The 23,251-nt window shown below is 35.8% G+C and overlaps 1 protein-coding gene across 5 annotated transcripts in view; it reads right to left on the bottom strand.

Moving 5' to 3' along the window:
• LOC150108908 (uncharacterized) overlaps positions 1-23,251 on the bottom strand; it is a 295,478-nt gene that overhangs the window by 133,788 nt on the left and 138,439 nt on the right. For all 5 annotated transcript variants that reach the window (XR_016550111.1, XM_090410920.1, XM_090410911.1 and 2 more), the window contains exon 5: positions 18,859-19,110. Coding sequence is in view for 4 of the 5 variants with exons in the window: in XM_090410920.1 (XP_090267046.1) it covers positions 18,859-19,110 (252 nt within the window). In the remaining variant the exon portion in view is untranslated. The remainder of the gene's footprint in view (positions 1-18,858; positions 19,111-23,251) is intronic.

Genomic DNA, 23,251 nt, shown 5'->3' on the forward strand with positions numbered 1-23,251 from the left:
CAAGAATATTAGGTAATAATAAAGTTCACATTAACAGTGGAGGGGAGCAGACAACTTTAAAATGCAATTTGGTCTCACTTTCTTATATACTAATAAAATAAGTTTACATGGTTTAAATTTAACTGAAAAAATTAAGTCAAATATTGTAGGAGGATTTCTGAGTCTTGGCCTTCATGACATTAAGTACATAATGGCAATAATAAGGCTGTGTACTATAATTGATGGCACTATATTGCATGAAGTGAATGAGATTCAGGAACAGTAGAATGAAATTTAGAGGATATATATTGCAAGTCTTGCAAAGACTGCACCATTATGATAAGACATATACTAACATGTAAGGATAAGAAAATGGCTGTGCCACTGTATAAAGAAATGGTCAGACCACACTTGGACTACTGTGCTCACATTTGGTCATGAGGTGGTTTTAAATTTGCCGTAGAAACATTGGAGAGAGTCCACAGAAGAGTGACTAAGACAATATCAGGACACTGGAATTCTGGCTGTGGAGAAAGGTTGAAAAAAATGTGGATTGCAAACTTTGGTGGATAGAAGGAAAAGAAGTGATATGATAGAGATGTTTAAGTTAATGAGGATTTTTTCAGATTAATCTAGGGGAGATTTATAAAAAGAGTAGAAGGCGAGATGGAAAGAACCAGAGGCAATCCCTGCAAGTTATATGAGTGTGATGAGTAGATTTTTTACATGGAGAATTATGAGTGAATGTAACACATTACTAATACAGAGTGTTAAAGATTTTAAGATTCAGGATGGTAAATATGTTTTCAGTTGAATGAACCTCTCACAATGAGTCTGACACCTCCATGGTGGGTGTAGTAATAATAATACTGTCAGAAAATATTAAATAAACAAAAAAATTTTTTTTTTGTTTATTGAATTCTTTATTTTTATGTTGAGCCCATACATGAAAGGGTTGATCATCCTATAGTACATTAGTACTGTATATGGGTAATGGATTGGGAAAGGATGAATTTGTTTACATTTCATTTAAAAGACTCTATATTGTATTCCTTGAGAAACACATCAGGGGTAAGACTGTTTCATAATACAGCAATGAATAGGGATGAAGGAGGAGGAAAAGAAACTTGTTCTGTGGGGTTCAAGGTGCACAGTGAAAGGATGTTGAGCAGCAGCAGCAGCGCATGTTCAAATAGGCTTAGTAATAAGTGGGGAAATTATTGATGCTATTTCAGATGAACATTTCCCATGGAAATATTTATAGAATACAGTCATCCCTTGTCAGGGTTCTGTTCTTTACGTTGGGGTTCTGTTCCATCTGGCAGGACATAAGTCAGTTCATATGTAAATTGATACATTAAATCAATAGAGTTACAGGGGTTAGAGACTTAATAGTAATAAGTATACTGTCATTTTAATTTTTAAACATTATTATAAAACTGAACTGTGCATTACTGCCACTATTTACAGGAGAATAATTTCCTCCACAATCACATCTTCATTACCTTCCCTATGTGAAGGATTAGGCTGCAGCTCTTCTAGTGTAACCAATGTTTTTTTGATGAAGATGTCCAATGCGTTTTGCTTATTCTTCTTTTTCTTTTCATCATAAATTTGTTTATAGCAAGCAAACGCATCATGTACTTTCCTTCTACTAATAAGCAGCGTTCAATACTGGGGTCCATGTCTTCAACCATTTTGAGAACATTGCTAACTGCAGAGAACATTTCTGCAAGACCCTTCACTGCGAATTGTTTAACTACCTATTCTTGTTTCTCTTTTTCCTCTTCTGCAACACGTTGTTCCTCCAGTTTGACCAATTCTTTGTTGGTCAACTATTCAGGAGCACTTTCTATGAGTTGGGCTATGTCATCAACATTCACTTCAAGATTCAGATTGTTTGCTAGGCCCACTATTTCTTCATTCAATTTACAAAGGTTTTCATTTTTTTCAAAACTTCCAAAATCATGTACACACCTTTTTAATGTCTTTTTTTCCTCATGTCACCGACAGGAATCGAACCTAGTGTCCTAGGTTCGATTCCTTTCGGTGACATGAGGAGCTGAAGGATCTTCCCCAGCCATAGCCAAGTTAGCAGGTCTTGGGTGTGGACAGTAGGATTTTTCCCCAGTTTATCCTGGGGTTTTTCATCCCCCCAAAGCAGGCAAACCGGCCTTGAGAACTCAACACTACAAACATAGGGCTTGACCACCTTATCCTGTGAACGGTTTGAGGTCCGATGATTAATAAACCCTCGACACCGCAAGGTAAAAGAGGGAAAAGGAAGATGAGATGATAAATATTGAATGATTTTCAGAATTGCATGAGAGCCTGGTTGTTTCCTTCAGTAGCAGAAATGGCTTGTGAAAATGATCTCTGTAGATAATAAGCCTTAAACACTACAAGAACTGCCTGATCCATCGGTTGAATCAATGAAGTAGTGTTTGGAGGGAGAAACATTACCTTAAACCAATATAAGGATGACCTGGAGCATATTCTACCTTTTTTTTTTTTTCACACAATAGCTTTCCATTTCACTCGCATTACAGTTGATTAAGGTCAACTGTAATGTGAGTGAAACATCCACAAACAATTTTTGAGTCATTGACAGCTTCTTATATCTCCACTAATGAACTGGAAGAGTATGCTTCCTAATGTTTTTGAAAGCTTGTGGATTCTCACTGTGCCATATCACAAATGGCTTCAGTTTCTGTCCAACCACATTATCCCCTAACAGAATCATAACACAGTCTTTAAGAGCTTTGAAACCAGTCATAGATTTTAGCTTTTTGTGGATGAATTGTCTGCTCAGACATTTTTTAGGAGGTCTCATCCATATTATATATTTGCTGTGGCAAATAATCTTCCTCCACAATAATTTTATCCAATTTCTCCACAAACTCCTTGGCAGCCTTCTCATCGGAACTTGCAGATTCACCATACATTTTCACATTATGCAGTGCAAAATGCTACTTGAATCTCATGAACTAACCAAAAGAAGTGTTGAATTCGTAGTCATAATCAGGTCCTGCTTCCTCCTTCAAAGTTGAACAGACTTAGTACCTTAGCAGTTATGGTCATAGTGCTAAGAGGTATGTGATTTTGGTTCAGGTCCTCTACATATGATGGAAGTACCTTTCCCAATCACCAATAGAACCTTGTCATTGCTTTATCACTATCGTTGAACTTGCCAATTCGTTTCAAGATCAATTGCTCGCCTCTTTTTCTGCGATTCTTCACTAGGTTTTTTAATTGGGCAAAAGGGGCCATGTTGCACAAAATATCGCAAAATATTTAACGATAAATACACAAATAACCTATTTTTTAAACACAAAATCAACAGAGTAACTGTTGAAGCCATGGGCTGACTGCCGAGGGAGGTTGTTGCTGAATGTGCTGTTGCCACTACATTGTTGCTAAATAAAAACAATGTAGTTTTTATTTAGCAACATTTGAATTTGAATATATTTGAATTTCATTTGAATATATGTCTGTGATCCCATAATGGAATAAATGACATTTTCAACTATACTTTATGCTCACTTGCATCTTGTTCTAAAGTATAGTTGAAAATGTCATTTATTCCATTATGGGATCACAGACATATATTCAAATGGACGAAAGTCGAGGGATGACTGTACACATATTGCAGAAACTAAACAGTTGTGTGAAAGTGGGAGGAATGAGTTCGTAAGAGATGGGTCATTAATCAATCTAACTGCTTTCTTCTGTATTAAGTCAAGCATTTTGAAGGAGTTCTTAGGGACCACCACTCCAAATGTGAGAGCAGTATTCAATAGCTGGGTGGATTTGTGTAAGGTAAATGGCTGTTCAGAGATGAAGTAATGCCTTGAGCAAAAGAAAAATCTTGTCTTGTATGGAAATTTGGGTGTTGTCAAAAATAATACTGGGAGAAAATAATTCTTTTAGTGAGAAATAAGAGAGAACTGGGTTTTACTAGCATTGAAATTGATGAGGTTATCTGAACCTCATCATTGGAGGATGGACTTGGGGATCAAAACTGAGGGCAGCAGTGGTCGATGTTCTGTAGATTGAGGCGAGTTGTGTAAAGTAAGGTTTATCAAATGAAAGGGAAGGAGTGCAATGTTCTGCTGTCTGCAAAACTGTGTATTGGGTTGGAGGTCAACTGAAGTAAGTCATTGATATAAAGAAAGAAGAGGGTTGGCAAGAGAACAGAACCTTGTGGAACCCTGACATTAGGTGAATGGTGAGAGGATAAGGAACCATCCACCATATATATATATATATATATATAGTGAGCATCCAGACAGAAAGCTGGCAATCCAACTGCAGAAGTCCTGAGACAGACCAAATGATGGAAGTTTGCTTAGTCAGCCCTTGTGCCAGATCCAGTCAAAAGCTTTGAAGATAACAAGTGCAACCACTCCAGATTCCCCAAACTTCTCCATGGCATTTGTCCAGAGATGGGCAATATATGCGAGTAGATCTCCTGTTGATCAGCAGTGACAGAATCCATACTGGTGGTCATTTATTAGTCAGGTGCCTTCGAGGTAGTGTAGGAGTTGGGAATGGGTTGAATATAGTCTAATTTCCAGGCTCTGGGATAAATATCAGTAGATTAAGGGAGTATATAAAATCAACATAGGATAAGAGTCAGTTCTGGTGCACAAACCATCAAGACAATTGGAGGAATGCCATCAGTGTTAGGAGACTTTTTTTGTGTCTAATTTGGACAATATTCTTCTTATCTCTTTCTGACAAAAGGATATATAGGGGGGAATTGTATGTTGGGCATCTGGACTGGTTGGGGGACATTTACCTCAACCAGTCCAGATGTCAGTTATGCATGTATTGGAAGCAAAGTGTGAAGCCAGGAGATTGGCTTTTTCTGTGGGTGATGATGCAACAGAGCTATCTGGATATGATAGGGGTGGGAACAGTGTTTGCCAAAAGTTATGACCAATTGCTTTGGTAAGAGAAAACAAGGCTTGGCTGCCATTTGGACAGGCTGCAAGTTTCCTGATTTTTGAAATTTCAAACTCTGTTTTGGAAGCATTGATAGTTTTCTAAAGTATAAGCACTAAAGGTGGATGGAGTTCTTGATGTGAGCCAGTTATGGTATACTTGATTTTTCATTGGTTCAGCCTTGGCACATCTTTTGGAGAACCAAGGTTTAGTTAGGGAGATGGCAATTCAGAGTACTATAGGGAATGCATGTTTCCAAGCTAGTGAGGATTAATTTGGTGATTCGTTCAGTGCATATGTTTGAGCTGGAAGCAATGGTCCAATCATGGGAATGGGGCACAGAAGTTCAGGTTGTCCCACTTGACAGTGTTATAATGCCAAACTACTTTTGTATGGATGGGAGTGGCCGTGTAAGTGTTGTCGCATTGGGGAAAGGGGGGGAATGAACACTAGATTATGGTCAGAATTACCTAGGAGAAATACTACATTCACTATATATTTGGAAGAGTCATTGGTGAGGAAGAGATGTAAGGTGTTTAGGGAATGGTTCAGGTTATCTAGTATTCTGGATGGCATGTGAAGCATTTGTGTAATGCTTCTGCATCTCTGCCTGTAAGATCTGTACAACTGGAGGAGGAAAGCCAGTCGGTGTTGTGGACATTAAAATCTCCTAAGAGGATGATTTTGCTGTTGGGGAAGTGAGAAAATCAATTTTTAAGGAGAGGAAATTAAAGTGCTTAGAGTGACTGGCGGCATTAGGAGAGCAACAGGGATAGCAAATGAATTCGACTGAGTGGGGGAAGAGATATTTTCAACCAAAAAAGAAGGTCAAAGTTGGGCGATTCTAAGTTTGGTGCAGTTTGGTAGATTGAAAGATGGTAGTGGATATGCAAGATTTTGTGAGTCATATGTTTGATTGCAAGGATCTTGCACATTTCCTATGCAGTGCCTGCATACTAGTCTCCATCATGGCTACTAGCAGTGTCACTTGATTTTTGCACTAATTTAACTTATTTGTAATCTATGATCCAATTGTTTTCTCCATGTTGCGTTTTTCTTCAAATTGTTTTCAAAGATGATGCCCTGGTTCTCTCAGGACAAATGTTAGGTCAGGTTGAGCACATATGCATGATTGGGGGCAAGTGTCCTTGAACTTGTTGATCACTGTTATTAATTTAGATGTGCTTGTCGGAGTGTCACAAGTCACTTTTACAAGGCGTGGAAAGTTCATTCGATCTTTTGTTTTATTTATGGGTCCTAAACGATGGGAACTCATGATATTTCTAGAATCGAAGTTGCATTCTTCTAATTTGCTGATGTCTTCTTTTAGTAATCTACCATTTTCCACCAAAAAGTTCAAAATAATGGCATTGAATTTTTTGATTTGGTCTCAATTGAGTCATGTAGGATCGATTAGTTCTCGAAATTCATTAGTGGGCAAGGGTGAAATTGCATTGCAGCACTGATCATCGATTAGTTCAAGTTTAGCTTCCAACACTCAGAATTTAGAAGAAAAAGTTTCCCTCACAGTATTGAGGTGCTATTAAAGGTTTTTGACTTGTTTGCCAAATTCAGGAGCTGTTTTATTTTACAGAAGGAAGGCACAATGAACAGAAAAACAGCTAGTTGACGTCAATAAATAGCTTGTGTACCAATTCATCTATTTTTGTGTAGGAAGCATGTAGCCAATGGCAACAGAAATCACACAATATACCCTTTTTTTTTTTTTTATCAGTAATATCAATTTTACAGCTGTGGCACTTTGTATTATCATTGAGTTTGTCGGTGATCAAGGATGCTATGCTGGTGAGACAAGAGGTACTTTTCATCGTTGGCCTTTGTTGACATCATTTTTGCTTCACACTGTAGGCATAGCAGGTACTTACACATTGCTGGTTTTGAACTGGAAAGATAAACAGGTTTTGCAGAAGTAATTGGCTTCTTAGTACCTGCTGTTAAGATTTCTGTTTATTGATTAATTTGAATGAAAAACACTTAAAATAATGATAAAATGCGGGAGCACAAGGTTAGAGTAGTTTATTCATAGGTGCTGCCTTGTTATTGCTTATGAGGAAAATTTTAAACTCCCAGATTCATGATATATTGAATTCCTGTTAAGGACAGATAGTGTGGTACATAATAAATATACTCCCACCCTAATCTATACAGCTGAGGATGACAGTATATTCTCATAGCAGAGAAAAGAGCAATAATTTTATGTGACAGTTATTTAAAAAGAAGTAAAATATTACTGAGAATTATAATATGGAGGATAATTCACATCATTGGGAGAATGAACTATTATAACAACTGTTAATAATTTTTGGAATAATTTCTATTGTTATTTAAAGCAACATATACAGATTCTACTAGAGAGATAGGATCTTGGATTTGAATCAGAGAAATTAATTATTGACCATACTCATTAAACATTAACTGGAAGACATGCTGAATATTATGCATCTTGTTTGTTTTTTCATGGTATTAAAACACAAAAATAACAATAAATCATATAAATAAAGATATTTATTAACTGGCTTATATGTTGACAGGTTTCAACGCAGCATCTTCAGAGCACTACTACTAGTTACGGTAAAAACCCATCAATAAGTAAATGAAACAATTCTAATTGTAATGGACAACAGACCTGAAAAAGACCTAATAACTGTAAGAAGTTTTTAGAGTTATTAGGTTTAGGTTGACCTTAAGATCTCCCAAACTTTGGGCAGATTAATGCAGCCATACTTGTTGAGGTTAAGAGTGTGCTTCATAGCCATAGTTTCTCCAACTCCTGGTTTTCTTCTATCTAATCATTGAAATTAGTGCTTAGTACAGTAACCAGCAAAGGAAAGATGGCAGCAGCTTTGTCTGTGCAGGAATTCAACTTCGATTTCAGTCATTTCATGAAATGTGCTATATGTACTCATTTGATTATATAGATCAATTGTGGATATTTAAGGTGGATGGAAGGAGGGTGTGTGTGCAAAGTGCGAGTTGAATGAGGACTTGATGAGTGCTGATATGTTGATAACTGAAAGTGTTCGTAGCGATAATGCTGCAAGGAGAATGAGTGCTAGTCTGATAGAAAAGGATGGTATAAAGGAGCAGCGAAAAAATGTTAAAAAAAGTTTTAAAAAAGAGAATGAGCAATCTGAGAAACTTAACAAGTGGTAAGAAAGAGAAAAATGATACGAATGTGGCAGAAGTTAAAAAATACAGTACAGTTCAAGATAAGGTGGCAAGTAGCGTTGACTGTGACCAAGCATGTATAGCAGGCAACAAAATTGAGAGAATGAATGAGAGCAAAAGTGTGTTACAAGGTTCGAACATTTGAAAGAATGAATGACAGTGAAAATGTGACGCAAGATTCAAAAGTTGAGTTGGATAAAATGAGGCAAGAGATGAAATGGATGTGGAATGAAGTTAAGAGAATTCAAAGTATGTATGGAAGAGTGAAAATGACGAATACAAATAATGTTGGTATAAAATAGTAACGAAAGACCCGCAAAGTTTATAGACTCAACATATCAACACTTTCCTGACCAGTATCTGGAATCCACATGCTCTGAATCAATACTCATAATCTACATTCCATAACCAAATATTATATTTGTAATTCTAATTTTTGCACCCGCTCTATAGTTCTTTATCCCTTTGGGACCCGGGAAACCAAATCTATGCACAGTAGTCCACATGTAGACATATCAAGATCTTGTAAAGAGGTAAAATAACTCTTATTCTTACATGTCAATGTTTGTTTCAACATAACAATTATCCTGAGTTGTATTTGCAATTTTTGTTAAGCAACCTCTGTAATTTGTCCAAACTTCCAGTCTATTCAAATCATTCTCTAAGTGTCTGATTATCCTGCTTATCTTTGGATCCTTAGCAAATAAATGAATATCTCCTGTCTGATCTTTGCCAACATCATTAATGTACAGATTAAACATCCACAGACCTGATCCCTGGGGTACCCCGCTAGTCACCTTCATCCTATATCTGGCAGATTTACCCCCCACCATATACCACTTCTCTCAGCCACTCACTTATCCAAGTCAATAGTTTATATTCCAATCCCATACCCTCCAATTTATTCAATAGACTTTAATGTGGTATCCTATTAAATACCTTAGCCAAGTCCAACAGTATCACAGTAAATCCATTTCTTTTATCCAACATTATTATACAATATACGCAAATTGCTCAGACATGACCTCCCTTTAGTAAATCATGCTGTTCCTTGCAAAGTATACCTTGTCTGTCAATCCATTTCTATATGCAAGTTCTATCAACTACTCTAAAATCTTCACCACCATTCCAGAGATACTGAGAGGTCAGTAGTCAAATACATTCATTTCTACACCACCTTTGTATGATAGGACTATTATATATTCTTTCTATTCCTGGATACATGTCGAGGGTCCAGCCAGTTGGGGTGAACATTTCTTTAGCAAACATATCCAATCTGTCTCTATTGCTGAATTCTTATCGAGGTTATGCAAAGAAGGAAGCTCTAGAACTTCCTTCTCATACCTCTATCTCTTCATCCAATATACTGGTATCACCTGTGTGGCATGTTACATACCAGGTTGTTAATTAGAAAACACACACGTATAAACCACAGTGAAAATTATTTAATTGTAAATATTTCATCCTAAGTATCTTAGGACATCATCAGTACAGTATTTAAACAAAAATTAGGAATAACATACAGTTAGGGTGCATGATTACAATAGAATCTCATGAAAACGTGCATAATGTGTGCTAAAGTAGTACAAAAAAAAAAAAAAAAAAAAAAAAAAAAAAACGTTAATTATTTAATACAGTTTTGTATGATAATTTCCCATACTTTAGGAATAGTAAGAACGTCGTTGCGGTTTAGGTTTGGTCTGTGTAGTAGGGCTTCAGAACTTTCTTTGTATAAACGTTCATGTTTAAATAAAGATCTATGTAAAAGTTTAGCCTTTTCCCAATGGATCCTATGGTTTGGATTTTCAATTCTGTGTTGAGAGAGGCCAGATTTCTGCGGTTTAAGAAGACGAATGTGGTCTTGATGATCCGAGATGCGTTTCTGAACAGACCTACCTGTCTGTCCAAAGTAAGATAATTTGCATGAGCATGGAATCTCATAAACACCAGGTAACATCAAGGGTGAGAATTTGTCCTTAGGAGAAGGTAATAAGTTGTAAATTTGGTTGATAGGTTTGTAAGTAGTGGCAAAATTGTATTTCTTCATAATTTTAGAAAGACGTTCTGAGATGCCTTTAACGTAAGGTATGGGAATCCTATGCACTTCTTCCTGTCTGGTTTGATGTATGCAGAAGTGACTGATGATTTTTTGAGTTGTTTTGGGATTATATCCATTTAGGATGGCTGTATTTTTGATAACTTCTAATTCCTGGTTTAAAGATTCTTCAGAGGAGCAGAATTTGTGTGCTCTGGAAACTAGTGATTTAATAATGCCAGATTTCAGAGATGGATGATGAGCAGAATTGTGAATGTAGCGACCTGAGAATGTAGGCTTGCGAAAGACGGAAGTGGCGATGGAACCGTCTTCTTTTCTTTTGATGTGTAAATCCAAAAAAGAGATACCCTGTGGAGATTCTTTTTCTAACGTAAAGTTGATGCGATGATGAAGAAGGTTAATTTTATCTAGAAACAGTTGTAATTCAGGTTCGGGATGATTCCATACTGCAAATACGTCATCGACATATCTTAGCCAAATTTTTGGTTTGGGTTCAAAAGTGAATATTTTTTCCTCAAGGTGTACTAGAAACAAATTTGCAGGTTTTGGTGATAAAGGAGATCCCATTGCTGTTCCTTCCTCTTGCTTGTAAATTTGACCTTTCCAGGTGAAGTAACCTGATGCAATAACAAACTTGAACAATTCGACTATATCAGACGGAAATTTTTGAGTTAGTAATTCTATTGTTTCTTTATGGGGAATGTTAGTGAAGAGGGAGACAATGTCGAAGCTGATTAACAAGTCAGGTTAATTTTTGTTTAAATACTGTACTGATGATGTCCTAAGATACTTAGGATGAAATATTTACAATTAAATAATTTTCACTGTGGTTTATACGTGTGTTTTTTCTAATTATGAACGCACCACAGGTTTCGTTATTTAAAAAAGTTTTATTCCTTCACGGGGAAATGACAGCGCAGAAGACAAACTTACTAGGAAAACTGCAACTAAAACAGGGTAAGCTACGAGCTAGAATATCTTTTTTAAAAAAGTGCAGACGTGATAATCTTATTCCAACCTTTGGAAAACTGAAAGAAACCATCAAATCTCCAGGCGCCCATAAAATCTATTAAAAAGTCATTCCATACTACTCAATCAGTTACGAGTGTCTAAGCATGAACTAGCAACAAACAATTTAAATATTACAGAACTAGAAACAGATTTGTCAAATACGTTAAATCAAGAATTGCTACAATTAATTATAACTGTCTCAAAGAATTCGGGAAAAAATGCTTTTGATAAAAGCAATAGTGCTCTACGTATTAAATACCTTAATCTATTAAATCGATCAAAAAAGATCACTAACAAATTACCAACGGAAAAATGGGTAGTCAATTTATCTAACTGTCAATTAACAAAAGATGAATTAAATGTTCTAGCAAGAGGCCATAAATTTGCGATTTCACCAAAGTGTTTCCCATAATATAGAAAGAAACATCAAGCATCTCTCCAGTATTGAAGCCAACAAACTTCGTTTCGAAGTAGCTAAAGTGATCTACGATGCCAAACCTTCAGAATTAAATATCCCACCGTCGGAATTGAAAGCTATTATTTCCTTAAAACGTAACAAAAATTTAATCATTACTAGAGCTGATAAAGGAAATACCACTGTGGTTCTTGATACCAATTCATATGACCGAAAAATTAATTTACTTCTTCGAGATCGTAATACTTACTCCAAATTGGATTTTGTACGAATCGTCAACTCAGAAAATTAAATAAGCTACTTAATGAAACTTCCTCCTTAGATGAAGAAACAATCAAAAAACTTGAGACATACCATGCAAGACCTCCTAGAATTTATGGCTTACCTAAGCTACACAAAACTAATGTTCCACTTAGACCGGTCGTAGACTGTATCAGCTGTCCAACGTACAAGTTATCAAGATTCTTATCTAACCTTCTCCGCCCTCACATAGGCCACTCAGTCTCTTCAATCAAAAATTCTACTGAGTTTCACACAAAAATTAAAGACATTCAACTATCAAAAACTGACTTGTTAATCAGCTTCGACATTGTCTCCCTCTTCACTAACATTCCCCATAAAGAAACAATAGAATTACTAACTCAAAAATTTCCGTCTGATATAGTTGAATTGTTCAAGTTTGTTACTGCATCAGGTTACTTCACCTGGAAAGGTCAAATTTACAAGCAAGAGAAAGAAACAGCAATGGGATCTCCTTTATCACCAAACCTAGCAAATTTGTTTCTAGAACACCTTGAGGAAAAAATATTCACTTTTGAACCCAAACCAAAAATTTGGCTAAGATATGTCGATGACGTATTTGCAGTATGGAATCATCCCGAACCTGAATTACAACTGTTTCTAGATAAAATTAACCTTCTTCATCATCGCATCAACTTTACGTTAGAAAAAGAATCTCCACAGGGTATCTCTTTTTTGGATTTACACATCAAAAGAAAAGAAGACGGTTCCATCGCCACTTCCGTCTTTCGCAAGCCTACATTCTCAGGTCGCTACATTCACAATTCTTCTGCTCATCATCCATCTCAGAAATCTGGCATTATTAAATCACTAGTTTCCAGAGCACACAAATTCTGCTCCTCTGAAGAATCTTTAAACCAGGAATTAGAAGTTATCAAAAATACAGCCATCCTAAATGGATATAATCCCAAAACAACTCAAAAAATCATCAGTGACTTCTGCATACATCAAACCAGACAGGAAGAAGTGCATAGGATTCCCATACCTTACGTTAAAGGCATCTCAGAACGTCTTTCTAAAATTATGAAGAAATACAATTTTGCCACTACTTACAAACCTATCAACCAAATTTACAACTTATTACCTTCTCCTAAGGACAAATTCTCACCCTTGATGTTACCTGGTGTTTATGAGATTCCATGCTCATGCAAATTATCTTACTTTGGACAGACAGGTAGGTCTGTTCAGAAACGCATCTCGGATCATCAAGACCACATTCTCTTCTTAAACCGCAGAAATCTGGCCTCTCTCAACACGGAATTGAAAATCCAAACCATAGGATCCATTGGGAAAAGGCTAAACTTTTACATAGATCTTTATTTAAACATGAACGTTTATACAAAGAAAGTTCTGAAGCCCTACTACACAGACCAAACCTAAACCGCAACGACGTTCTTACTATTCCTAAAGTATGGGAAATTATCATACAAAACTGTGTTAAATAATTAAAGTTTTTTTTTTTTTTTTTGTACTACTTTAGCACATTATGCACACTTTCATGAGATTCTATTATAATCATGCGCCCTAACTGTATGTTATTCCTAATTTTTGTTTAAATACTGTACTGATGATGTCCTAAGATATTAGGATGAAATATTTACAATTAAATAATTTTCACTGTGGTTTATACGTGTGTTTTTTCTAATTATGAACGCACCACAGGTTTCGTTATTTAAAAATAAAAAATAAATAAAAAAAAAAACAGGTTGTTAGATCTTAAAGAAGTGCGCATTCATTATTTAAACAATCACATCTCTTCCGATACAAGGGTACCACCTGCATTCAGTCAAGTTATTTTTCCACAATCACTCTTTCTTATAGCTGCAACATAACAAAATTCTTTTGGGTTACCTTAATGGTCTACACAGCCAATTTCTTTTAATACTCCAACAGAGCTTTCTGTACAATACTCATTACTTTTCCAGTCTGCTCTTTATATATTTCGTAACTGTTCTCCACGTTATTCCTTCCACACATTCAAAAGGTATCCCTAGAGTTCTACAAGCACTATGGACACATTCTGAATATGTCCCTTTTAAGCATTATCCAGTTTTCCCACACACACACTGCTGATATTCTTTCCAATCAGCAGTAACTGATACCACGGGATTGAACACAGTATTCTTCTGAGCGTCATAACTTCCAGCTTTGTAGTAGTTCAGCATGTAATCTTTCCTAATTGGAACATCCATATATTTTGCTACTTCCTGGGAGAGTATGACATGATCTCTTGTTCTCCAACTAGTAACAAAACAATCACATCCTTAAATGAGATACTCTTCTGAAGTTATGATCAAAATGTTGTCTATGAGACAAAAGAAAGAGAAACAAAAGAACGAGAGAAATTTATTGAATTTCTCTCGTTCAATAAATTTCTTTTCGTCCTTATCATGAGTTTTCTCTGCTTCCTAATCAATGTTTGGATAATTTAAACCATTGATAATGATTACTTGTGTAGTATCCAGCAGGATAATTTTGCAATTCATTTCATCATCCATAGCAACTGAACCGCACCATATAACTGAAAATTGTCACTGTTGTAATAAAGAGATAAAAGAGACAAAAGGAGATTTATTCTTATTGAAAGTTTTTCCACTTGGTTATAATATAAATTAAAGATACAAAAAATTATATGCTTAGTTTAATCCTTTATCCAAGTGTAAGCAAACAAAATTTGAGCCTAAAGTATTTTCAGACTAGGGCAACTAGTATATATAGAAACTAATGACTTCATATCACTTGCCTTAGTATCCCTAATGCAAAGCACATATCCTTGCGGACATGTATATATGTACACAGCAAACAAAGTTTGTGCCTGAAGTGTTTTCAGGACTTGGGCAACTCATATATAGAAGCTAATGACTTAGCTTCTATATATTGACCTTTATTGAGGTCTCATCAGTGGAGCCAGACCCAGAGGTGATACTAAGGTTAATATATAGAAGCTAAGTCATTAGCTTCTATATACGAGTTGCCCAAGTCCTGAAAATACTTCAGGCACAAACTTTGTTTGCTTACACTTGGATAAAGGATTAAACCTAGTATACAATTTCTTGGTATCTATGATTTATAGTATAACAAGTGGAAAAACTTCCAACAACTCTCTATAATTCATACTATTTTAACCCTTTCTGCCCGAACGGATAGTGATCACCAATTTGAATCACTAACTTTCTTGGCTTTCATAGCCCATATTACGTGGCAATTGATTCCAATTGGTATCGTACATCATACTTCCATTTTTTGCCGACAGATTGCAGCTGTCTGAAAAATACTTAATACTCTTGCTTTTTTAGACCTAAAGACAAAATAAATAGAAAGAAAAATTTTTTTCACTTTGAAAAAAAAATTCAGGTCAGAAAGTGTTAATAATAAGATGTGGCACCTTTTGGCTACTTGTAAATATGAAAATATGACTTCTGCATTACTTCAACCTTAGTATCACCTCTGGATCTGGCCCCTGCTGATGAGACTTCAATAAAGGTCTAAACCAGTCTGGGTAGTGACCCTTCCCATAATGCATAGCATTATACATGTCTGCAAGGATATGTGCTTTGCATTATGGGATATTAAAGCAAGTGATGTGAAGTCATTAGCCTCTATATATGAGTTGCCCAGTCCTGAAAATACTTCAGGCACAAACTTTTTTTGTTTACACTTGGATAAAGATTAAACCAAGTATATAATTTCTTGGTATCTTTAATTTAGAGATTTACTCTTGACAGTAATAATTCAATTCTTCCATGTTTCCGGAGACCACCTCCAAATGCATTTTCATGCTATTTTTTTTTAATGATAAATTCTAATGTCCATCAACATAATAACATCAACTTTAAGGGTGATCCGTGAACTGCCTTGGACCACAGTGTAAGTAATTAAAGCTTTATTATTATATTTGTTAACTGCAAGTGTGCTTTAGGCTGGTCTGCTTGTTTTGAAGATGAGTCCTCCAAAACTGGTTTCTGGGGAAGGGAAGCGATCAACCTCTATCAGACTGGCTAGCTAACCTTCTGCAGGTACTGTTAAAAGGTTCCTTGCAGCAATAATTCAATTCTTTTAGGTGCAACCATTAAGTTACTTAAATATAAAGAGCCAATAGGCTTCATTCTTTCATAGTTTACCATATTCGGCATGAAACTCTCTGATTCCAATCTTTGAGTTTCTTATTCGGTTTTAAAACAATGTGGGATTTAATATTCCCTTAATTTTAATAATGTTTATATCGCTGAAATGAAGCCTATTGGCTCTTTATATTTAAGTAACTTAATGGTTGCACCTTTTTGACAACTTGTATAGCAGAGTACATAAGTTCTTTTCGCTATACCCTTTGGTATCTATATGGTCTAGCTACTCACTGATGAAGCCTCAAAAAAGGCTGAAACTGGTCTGGGTAGTGACCTCCCACCATAATGTAATAGCAGCATACATTTCCTAGGAAATGTGTTTTTACATTATGGAAAATACCAAGAATAGCGATCTGAACTTTACCACCTTTGCTGCGAGTTACCCGAGATTGTACTACGTACTAGGACTACTTGCATTAGCTCACGCTAGTAATTGCTGATTCTTTTATAGTTTACTATATTTGGCATGAAACTCGGATTCCAATCTTTGAGTTTCTTATTCGGTTTTAAAACAATGTGGGATTTAATATCCCCTTAATTTTAATAATGTTTATATTGCCGAAATGAAGCCTATTGGCTTCATTTCGGTGAAAAAATTTAAGTGAAAAATTAAAAAATAAAAAATAATATATTTAAGTGAAAAAACTTCTATTTCCTATTGGAAGGATGCATACTACTGAAATGACTAACAGTTTCCTATCCAAAAATGGTTGTATATAACCCAGTGTTAAATCTGGAATGAACACTTAAATTGTCTGTGAGTATTTCATTCAGGATTTAACTGAAGTGCAAAGAAATCTCCTAAAAAGAATTACTTGTAAATAGATCATAATAGAAATCCTTGTATATATAGTAATAATAGTCCATTCATGTAATTTTTTATGTAAATATTTTGTATATGGTCCTTAAATAACTGACAAGAATTAAGGTAATGTAGAGGTGACATTGTAAGAACAAAGTCAGAGTTTAGAGTAAACTATTGTAATCCGATTACAAACATGACCGCAGGCAGTTGCTATATGAACCCAAGGCACGTGTAAGCTGCCCACGTGGAAACGCAATGAAAGGAGATGGTGCGGTGTGCAAGGAGAATTAGGTGGCATCTACAAATCAATGACGTATTAGGAAGAACAGACATGGAGCATATAAAAGTCTTAGCGATGCGAGTTCGTGGTCTTTTTGCCTTTTTCGTTCCTAGTTCAGGTTTTGGTGTTTTCTTCCCCCCTGGGGTTTTCCGTGTGGTGGGTCATAGCTTCGATGTGACTGAGTCGAGCAGGAGTCATTCAGCAACAGTAATATGGTCAAAATAGCAGGCTTGTCCGAGCATAGCCATCCATGTGACGGGACAAACAGCATACAGCGAAACTTCGTATAGCTCCAGCTGTACCCTTCTGCCAGACAGATTCGTGGACATAAGGTAAAGAAGTGATCCATGATTAAAATCATCAAGAAGTCAAGGCAAGGAACAAACAGCTTGATGAATAGGGTGATGACCTGAAAGAAACCTACAAGAAGACACGATGAAAAGTATCTCCTAATGAATTCGTCTGATTGGTAACGTAAAGCTTTATTTCTTATTGTATTGTGTAATTCTTAAGCCAGAGTGAGGTACAGTGTAAAAATCTCCAGTGGATCAGACTTGTTAAGACAGATTTTAGGACTTCAGCACCTATTCCTCTAACAAGGATCTTTATAGTTATAGAAGTGTAGAATTACAGGAATTGTCATTAGTTTAAGGTTAGTTTGAGATTGATGTGTTGTATGTGCATTAATTGAGGAAGAAGTAGGGCATTCATCCACATATTTGTGTTAAGTAATCGGGTTAAGGACAGTTTGATTTGTTAATATCACTAATGAGAGCTACCGATTGTGAACTAGATCCTGTTTGTTAATTTTTGCATAATTAATTTTAGGGACCTTCATTTAGCTTAGTTTTGATTAAAATGTATTGTATTTTAGAATGAATAAATTTCTTTGTTTCTTAATCCAAAATACGTGTATGATTTTCCAAGCCAATGCACCACCTGATAAAAATATCGAACCTGTATAAGTAAAAACGCAGGAAATAATTACAATTGCTGTTTAGAAATAATTAAGGGCTTGTTTAATGTTGATATTTATTGGAATCGTGATAATCTGTAGGTCAAATCCCTGACAAGAAGTTCTCTCTTGTATAGGAATCAAGATGGCGCAGCGAAACAAATAAATTTTCTTGATTCCGAAAAGGACTTGTCCCCAGAATTTATAGATCAGAGAGAATTCTCCTTGTTTGAAGACTTTGCACACAATTTAAGATTGAAGGAGAGGCCACGAAAGATTACAACAAAGGCATAGTGGACAAGGGATATAGTTGAGGATTAAACAAGACAAGGTTTATCCTTGAAAGAGTTTTAAGAGGTAGTTGATACGAGAAATATAGAGGTACATATATATATATATATGTAAACAATAACAACATTAAAAATCTAAAACAGATATAAATATAACACCAGCTTTTTGCAAATTTTGGATTCAACTTTTTTATGCAATTCATGCCACTTCAGCCTTCATTTCAAACTAACAGAAGTTTCAAAATGCTTATACACAATGTATAGATATTTAATGATATAAAGTTAGATTAGTATTAATGAAAATTATAAATACAGTGTATTAGGAGGGAGGAAAGGAGATATATATATATATATATATATATATAGAGAGAGAGAGAGAGAGAGATGTAAAGTATAGATAATTTTCAAGTAGATGTGCAAATTTCATTTTATTTATGACACTATTTTGTTAACTGCAATTATATAGTTATACATTAATAAATGGTAACTTAGATTAATTATAATCACCTTGAGTATGTCCATGAAATGTTCGAACATGGCAGTATCCTTTCAGCCAATTACGATGCAGCCGATACCTTTCAGCAAATGCTTTTTTCCAATCGATACGACCACTTGGAAGACGGAATGTTATCATCTGTTTTTGTTCACCAGCTCTTGACAGTTGCCACTGTGGCATTCGACAGAAGTGCTGCCAAAGACTTGGTTCACTAGCTATTTCATTCCACAATTTAGACACTTGAGAACTGTGGCAAAGATTCACTGAAATAAAAAAAAAACAGATGGATTATACATACATATATGTGTGTGTGAACAATAAAGACAAGTAGAATTGCAGACTTATAATTTCCAAACTAAAAGATTAAAATCATGTAAAAAAAGTTACCTACCAGACTCAAATGTCTCTTGAGTTGTTAATAATAGAAAATATCAAACAATATTTGCATTCAACCAAGGGACATACAATAAAATAATTCTATCAATTCTTATGATAATATTAATATCCATTTTAGGAAAGAAGAAAAGAAAATGGTTCATTCCATCAGTAACATATTTTTTTATACTTCTGAAGGTTAAAGCTGAATATTTTTAATTATTTAAAGAATCCCCAGTGACTATTAACTGAATAGTTAATAGTCACTGGGGAGTCACTGTGACCTATGAAGATCCTAGCAAGAACAACTTCCTCTCTTCTGTTCCTACGTTGACCAGACTGCCAATGCTTAATTTCAGGCTTAATCTCATGCAATTTGTTTGTTAATGTCTCTTACCAGGAGTATTGCCACTGGACAATTAACTTTGATTTTATGACCTGTGTATAGTTGGTATAAGGGACCATTAAACAGTATGTCTAAAAAGTATGAGCTGATGTAGCAGCTGCATCTGTGATGCCATTTCCCTTAATTCCAATATGGCTGGGAATCCAACATAACCAAACATCGAAATTAAGGGTCTTTATTTTATACAAGAGTTGAAGCACCTCACCAAGCACTGGATGTGAATTACACACAGAAGAGGAGATAGCCTGTAAAGAACTCAAAACAGTCTATAAATTATACACTTCTGGTAGAAGTTTTCTTTGATATGCACAAGTGCAAGCTGAATGGCATGCAACTCTGTTGTATACTTACTGCAATTGAGCAGGATCTGATTGGAGATTGTAATGTTAGGAAACATAGCCAACAGATCTTTGATATTGAACCATCAGTAAAAATGGGAAGAAATCAGAGTAGGTTGCTCTGATTTCTTAAATCAGAGCAACCTACTTTGTAGACAGATGAGGGGTGTATGAGATTTCTGTAGTTGACAAAGTGAGAAGCTGCAGGATGGGATGCAAGCCTGCCATGGAGGAATGCTGTTTTGTTTGGTGCAGATAATGCTGTCAATATTCATGACAACAACAACAACAGGATGGATGGCAGTCTGATGTGTGATAAAGGACCTCCCAAAATAGAGAAAAGAGACTAGTCCATATAACATGATCTGGAAGGGACTTTATATTTAGGGCATAATTAAGAGACAAATGTTTTTGTCTAAGTGATAGGGTGGTTCATTTGGTCCATAATCTATCATTTAGCTTTAAACATACAGGTGCACAATAAATGCAGAGCAATGAACATTGATCAGCACCCCATTCAGTAGAGGATAGAGTCTGGAGGATGTTCAATGCCCTTATCCCAAATATGTGATAAGACGAATATGTGTAAAGAAAGTTAACTTTCTGTCAAAGATGAGTCCCAAAAATTGGCCTCTGGAACTACAGGGATAATAGTTTGTCCCAGTCTTATATCAGGATTGGGGTGGAAATTGTGTTTCTGGCAGGAGTGTATACAGACATTTTTTTCCTGCAGATAATCTGAACCAATGACAAAGAGCCCATGAAGAGACACTATTGATAGCTTGCTGAAGTGGTCTTTCAATGACCCATCATGTTACATGAGTGATAGTAAATTGTGAAGTTGTTGACCTAAAGGAAATTGCCTACTGTGGGAGGAAGCCAGTAACTGAATTCACTTTAATAGCAAAGAGATCACACTAAAGACAGAGCCTTGAGGAACCCCTTCTTCTTGATGACATGGACAAGATAACATGCTTCCCACTTGGCCTTGGATGATATGGCTGGATAGCATGTTCTTAATAAAAACCAGAAGGTACCCTCTCAGACCATGATTAAACAGGTCTTTTAACATGCCATATCTCCAGGCTGTGTCAAATGCTTTTTTTTTTTTTTCCCCCATGTTGAAGAACACCAAAACACATGTTCTCATTTCAGGAAAGCATCTTTTATCGATATTTCTAAATGGACCAAATGGTCATTGATCAGTGTCTATGAAAGCCACACTCTATGTTGGAATGAAGTTTGTGGCTTTCTAAGTACAAGAGAAGCCTTGCATTTACCATTTTTTCCAAGACCTTACAAAGACAGCTAGTGAAAACAATGGGATGATAATTGTTGGCCTAGGCTGGATCTTTGCCTGACTTTGACAACTGACTTATGCCAAGAGTCCAGAAACTCTTCCTCTGTATATATTTTATTGTATAGTAAGAGAAGATCCACAGAAGATGATGGTAGGTGTTTTATCATCATGTTCTATCATCTTTATAATGAATGTCATCAAGGCCAACTGCACTAGGGTGAGAGAGGAGAAAAGCTTTTTTTGTTCCTCCTTAACAAATGGGAGATTGTACAGCTCAATCCTCTTGGTACAAAAGCATAGCTGCTAATTCTCTTGTTGTTCTTGCAAGATGAATCAGGATAGGAAATTGCTACTGCAATCCTGGCAATGTTTTCTCCCAAAGTGTCTGCAATAGTGCTTTGGGATCAGCAACAATACACCCATTATGTTCCAAGGTAGACATGTGATGTATTCTGTTTCTACCTTTACTCTTCTGGATTTTATCCCAGACAGTTTTTGTACTGGTTGTTTGATTAATCAATGATCAACAGCCAGTGCAAAAGCTGTCTGGGATAAAATCCAGAAGAGTAAAGGTAGAAACAGAATACACCACATGTCTACCTTGGAACATAATGGATGTATTGTTCCTGATCCCAAACAGCTATTGCATGTCATCAAGGCCAACAGTGCTTTGGCCCGAGCACTTGAATGCTATTAATTTTGTTGTGGTAGGATGTCTACAAAATATATCCCATGCTTTATCTTGATCTTTTTTGGCTACTTGGCATTCTTGGTTCCACCAGGGTTTTGAATGGAGTGGAAATTGGGATGATGTTTTTGGAACTGCTGTGGTGGTTGCATGAACAATCTTAATCTTAGACACTTCACTGCTCCATTAATAGATTTTGGCTGACTGCTTCAGTATGAAATTTTGCAAAATGAGAAAATATATTCCAGTCAGCCTAGTCCATTTTTCACATAAATATCTATGTAGGAGGACAGAGTTCTTGTGAAGATGTAGCACTGGTCAGAGGAAAATGATCACTTCCATATATGTTTTCATCAACATCCCACAAGTGGTGGACAAAAGACAGAGAAGCAGATGCTAAGATTAACTGCTGAATACGAGCAGTTAAGCATGTGAAAGAGGTGTTTACTCCATTATTAATAAGGGAGAAGTCATGGTTGTTGAGCATTCACTCAATGATATGACCTCGTCTATTTGTGTTAGTACTATCCCACAGTGTTATGTTATGTCCCTTAAAGTTACCCATCAGGAGTATGGGCAGAGGCAGTTACAATATTAGATTATAGAGTTCCATTTCATTTAATTTGGAACCTGGCAAATATATTGAGCATACTGTGATTAGAAACTCCATACATTAAGCTGAACATGATGGAATGGGGTATGACTGTCCATGAGAATAGTTACTCCACCATGTGCAGGACAATCTCCAGTTCTGATCTTGCATACAAGAGTGATATTCCTGATGGTAGGATCCTCACCGAGTTTTAAATAAGCTTCCTGCAGACATAAACAAAAATGTTGTGTTTCTGCAGCAGGTGCTTGATATCATTGATATTCTGGTGAAACCCACAGCAGTTCCATTGTAAAAATTTTCCTATTGTTTAGGCTTCATAGACTTGTCTGATTTTGGGGAAATTGAGGGTATCTAATGAAAAATATAAACACTTGCTGTGTTTATATTTTTCATTAGATTTTGGGAAGTATGTATGAAGTATGTGTCCATCTCATACTCTGGAAAAATATCAAATACATCTTCCAATGTGTCAGGATCACTGGGTAAGTTCAAGTTACTTTCAGTGGATACAGAAGCATCCATTTTTCTGTTTTTTCTCTTTTCTTTTTTTTTTTTTTTTTTTTTTTTCTGTGGGAGAATCCGGTGGTTTGTCTTTTAGTGATAACCTTGCCACAATTTCTTTAACAGGTGGTTTCTCATCGAATGAGACCATTTTCAGAGTGAGATTGATTGATGTGCTCAACA

The sequence above is a fragment of the Typopeltis vanoorti genome, chromosome 2 (genome assembly GCF_054136105.1).
Source record: "Typopeltis vanoorti isolate ZY-2024b chromosome 2, IOZ_Tvanoo_1.0, whole genome shotgun sequence".
NCBI classification, from domain to species: Eukaryota; Metazoa; Arthropoda; class Arachnida; order Uropygi; family Thelyphonidae; genus Typopeltis; species Typopeltis vanoorti.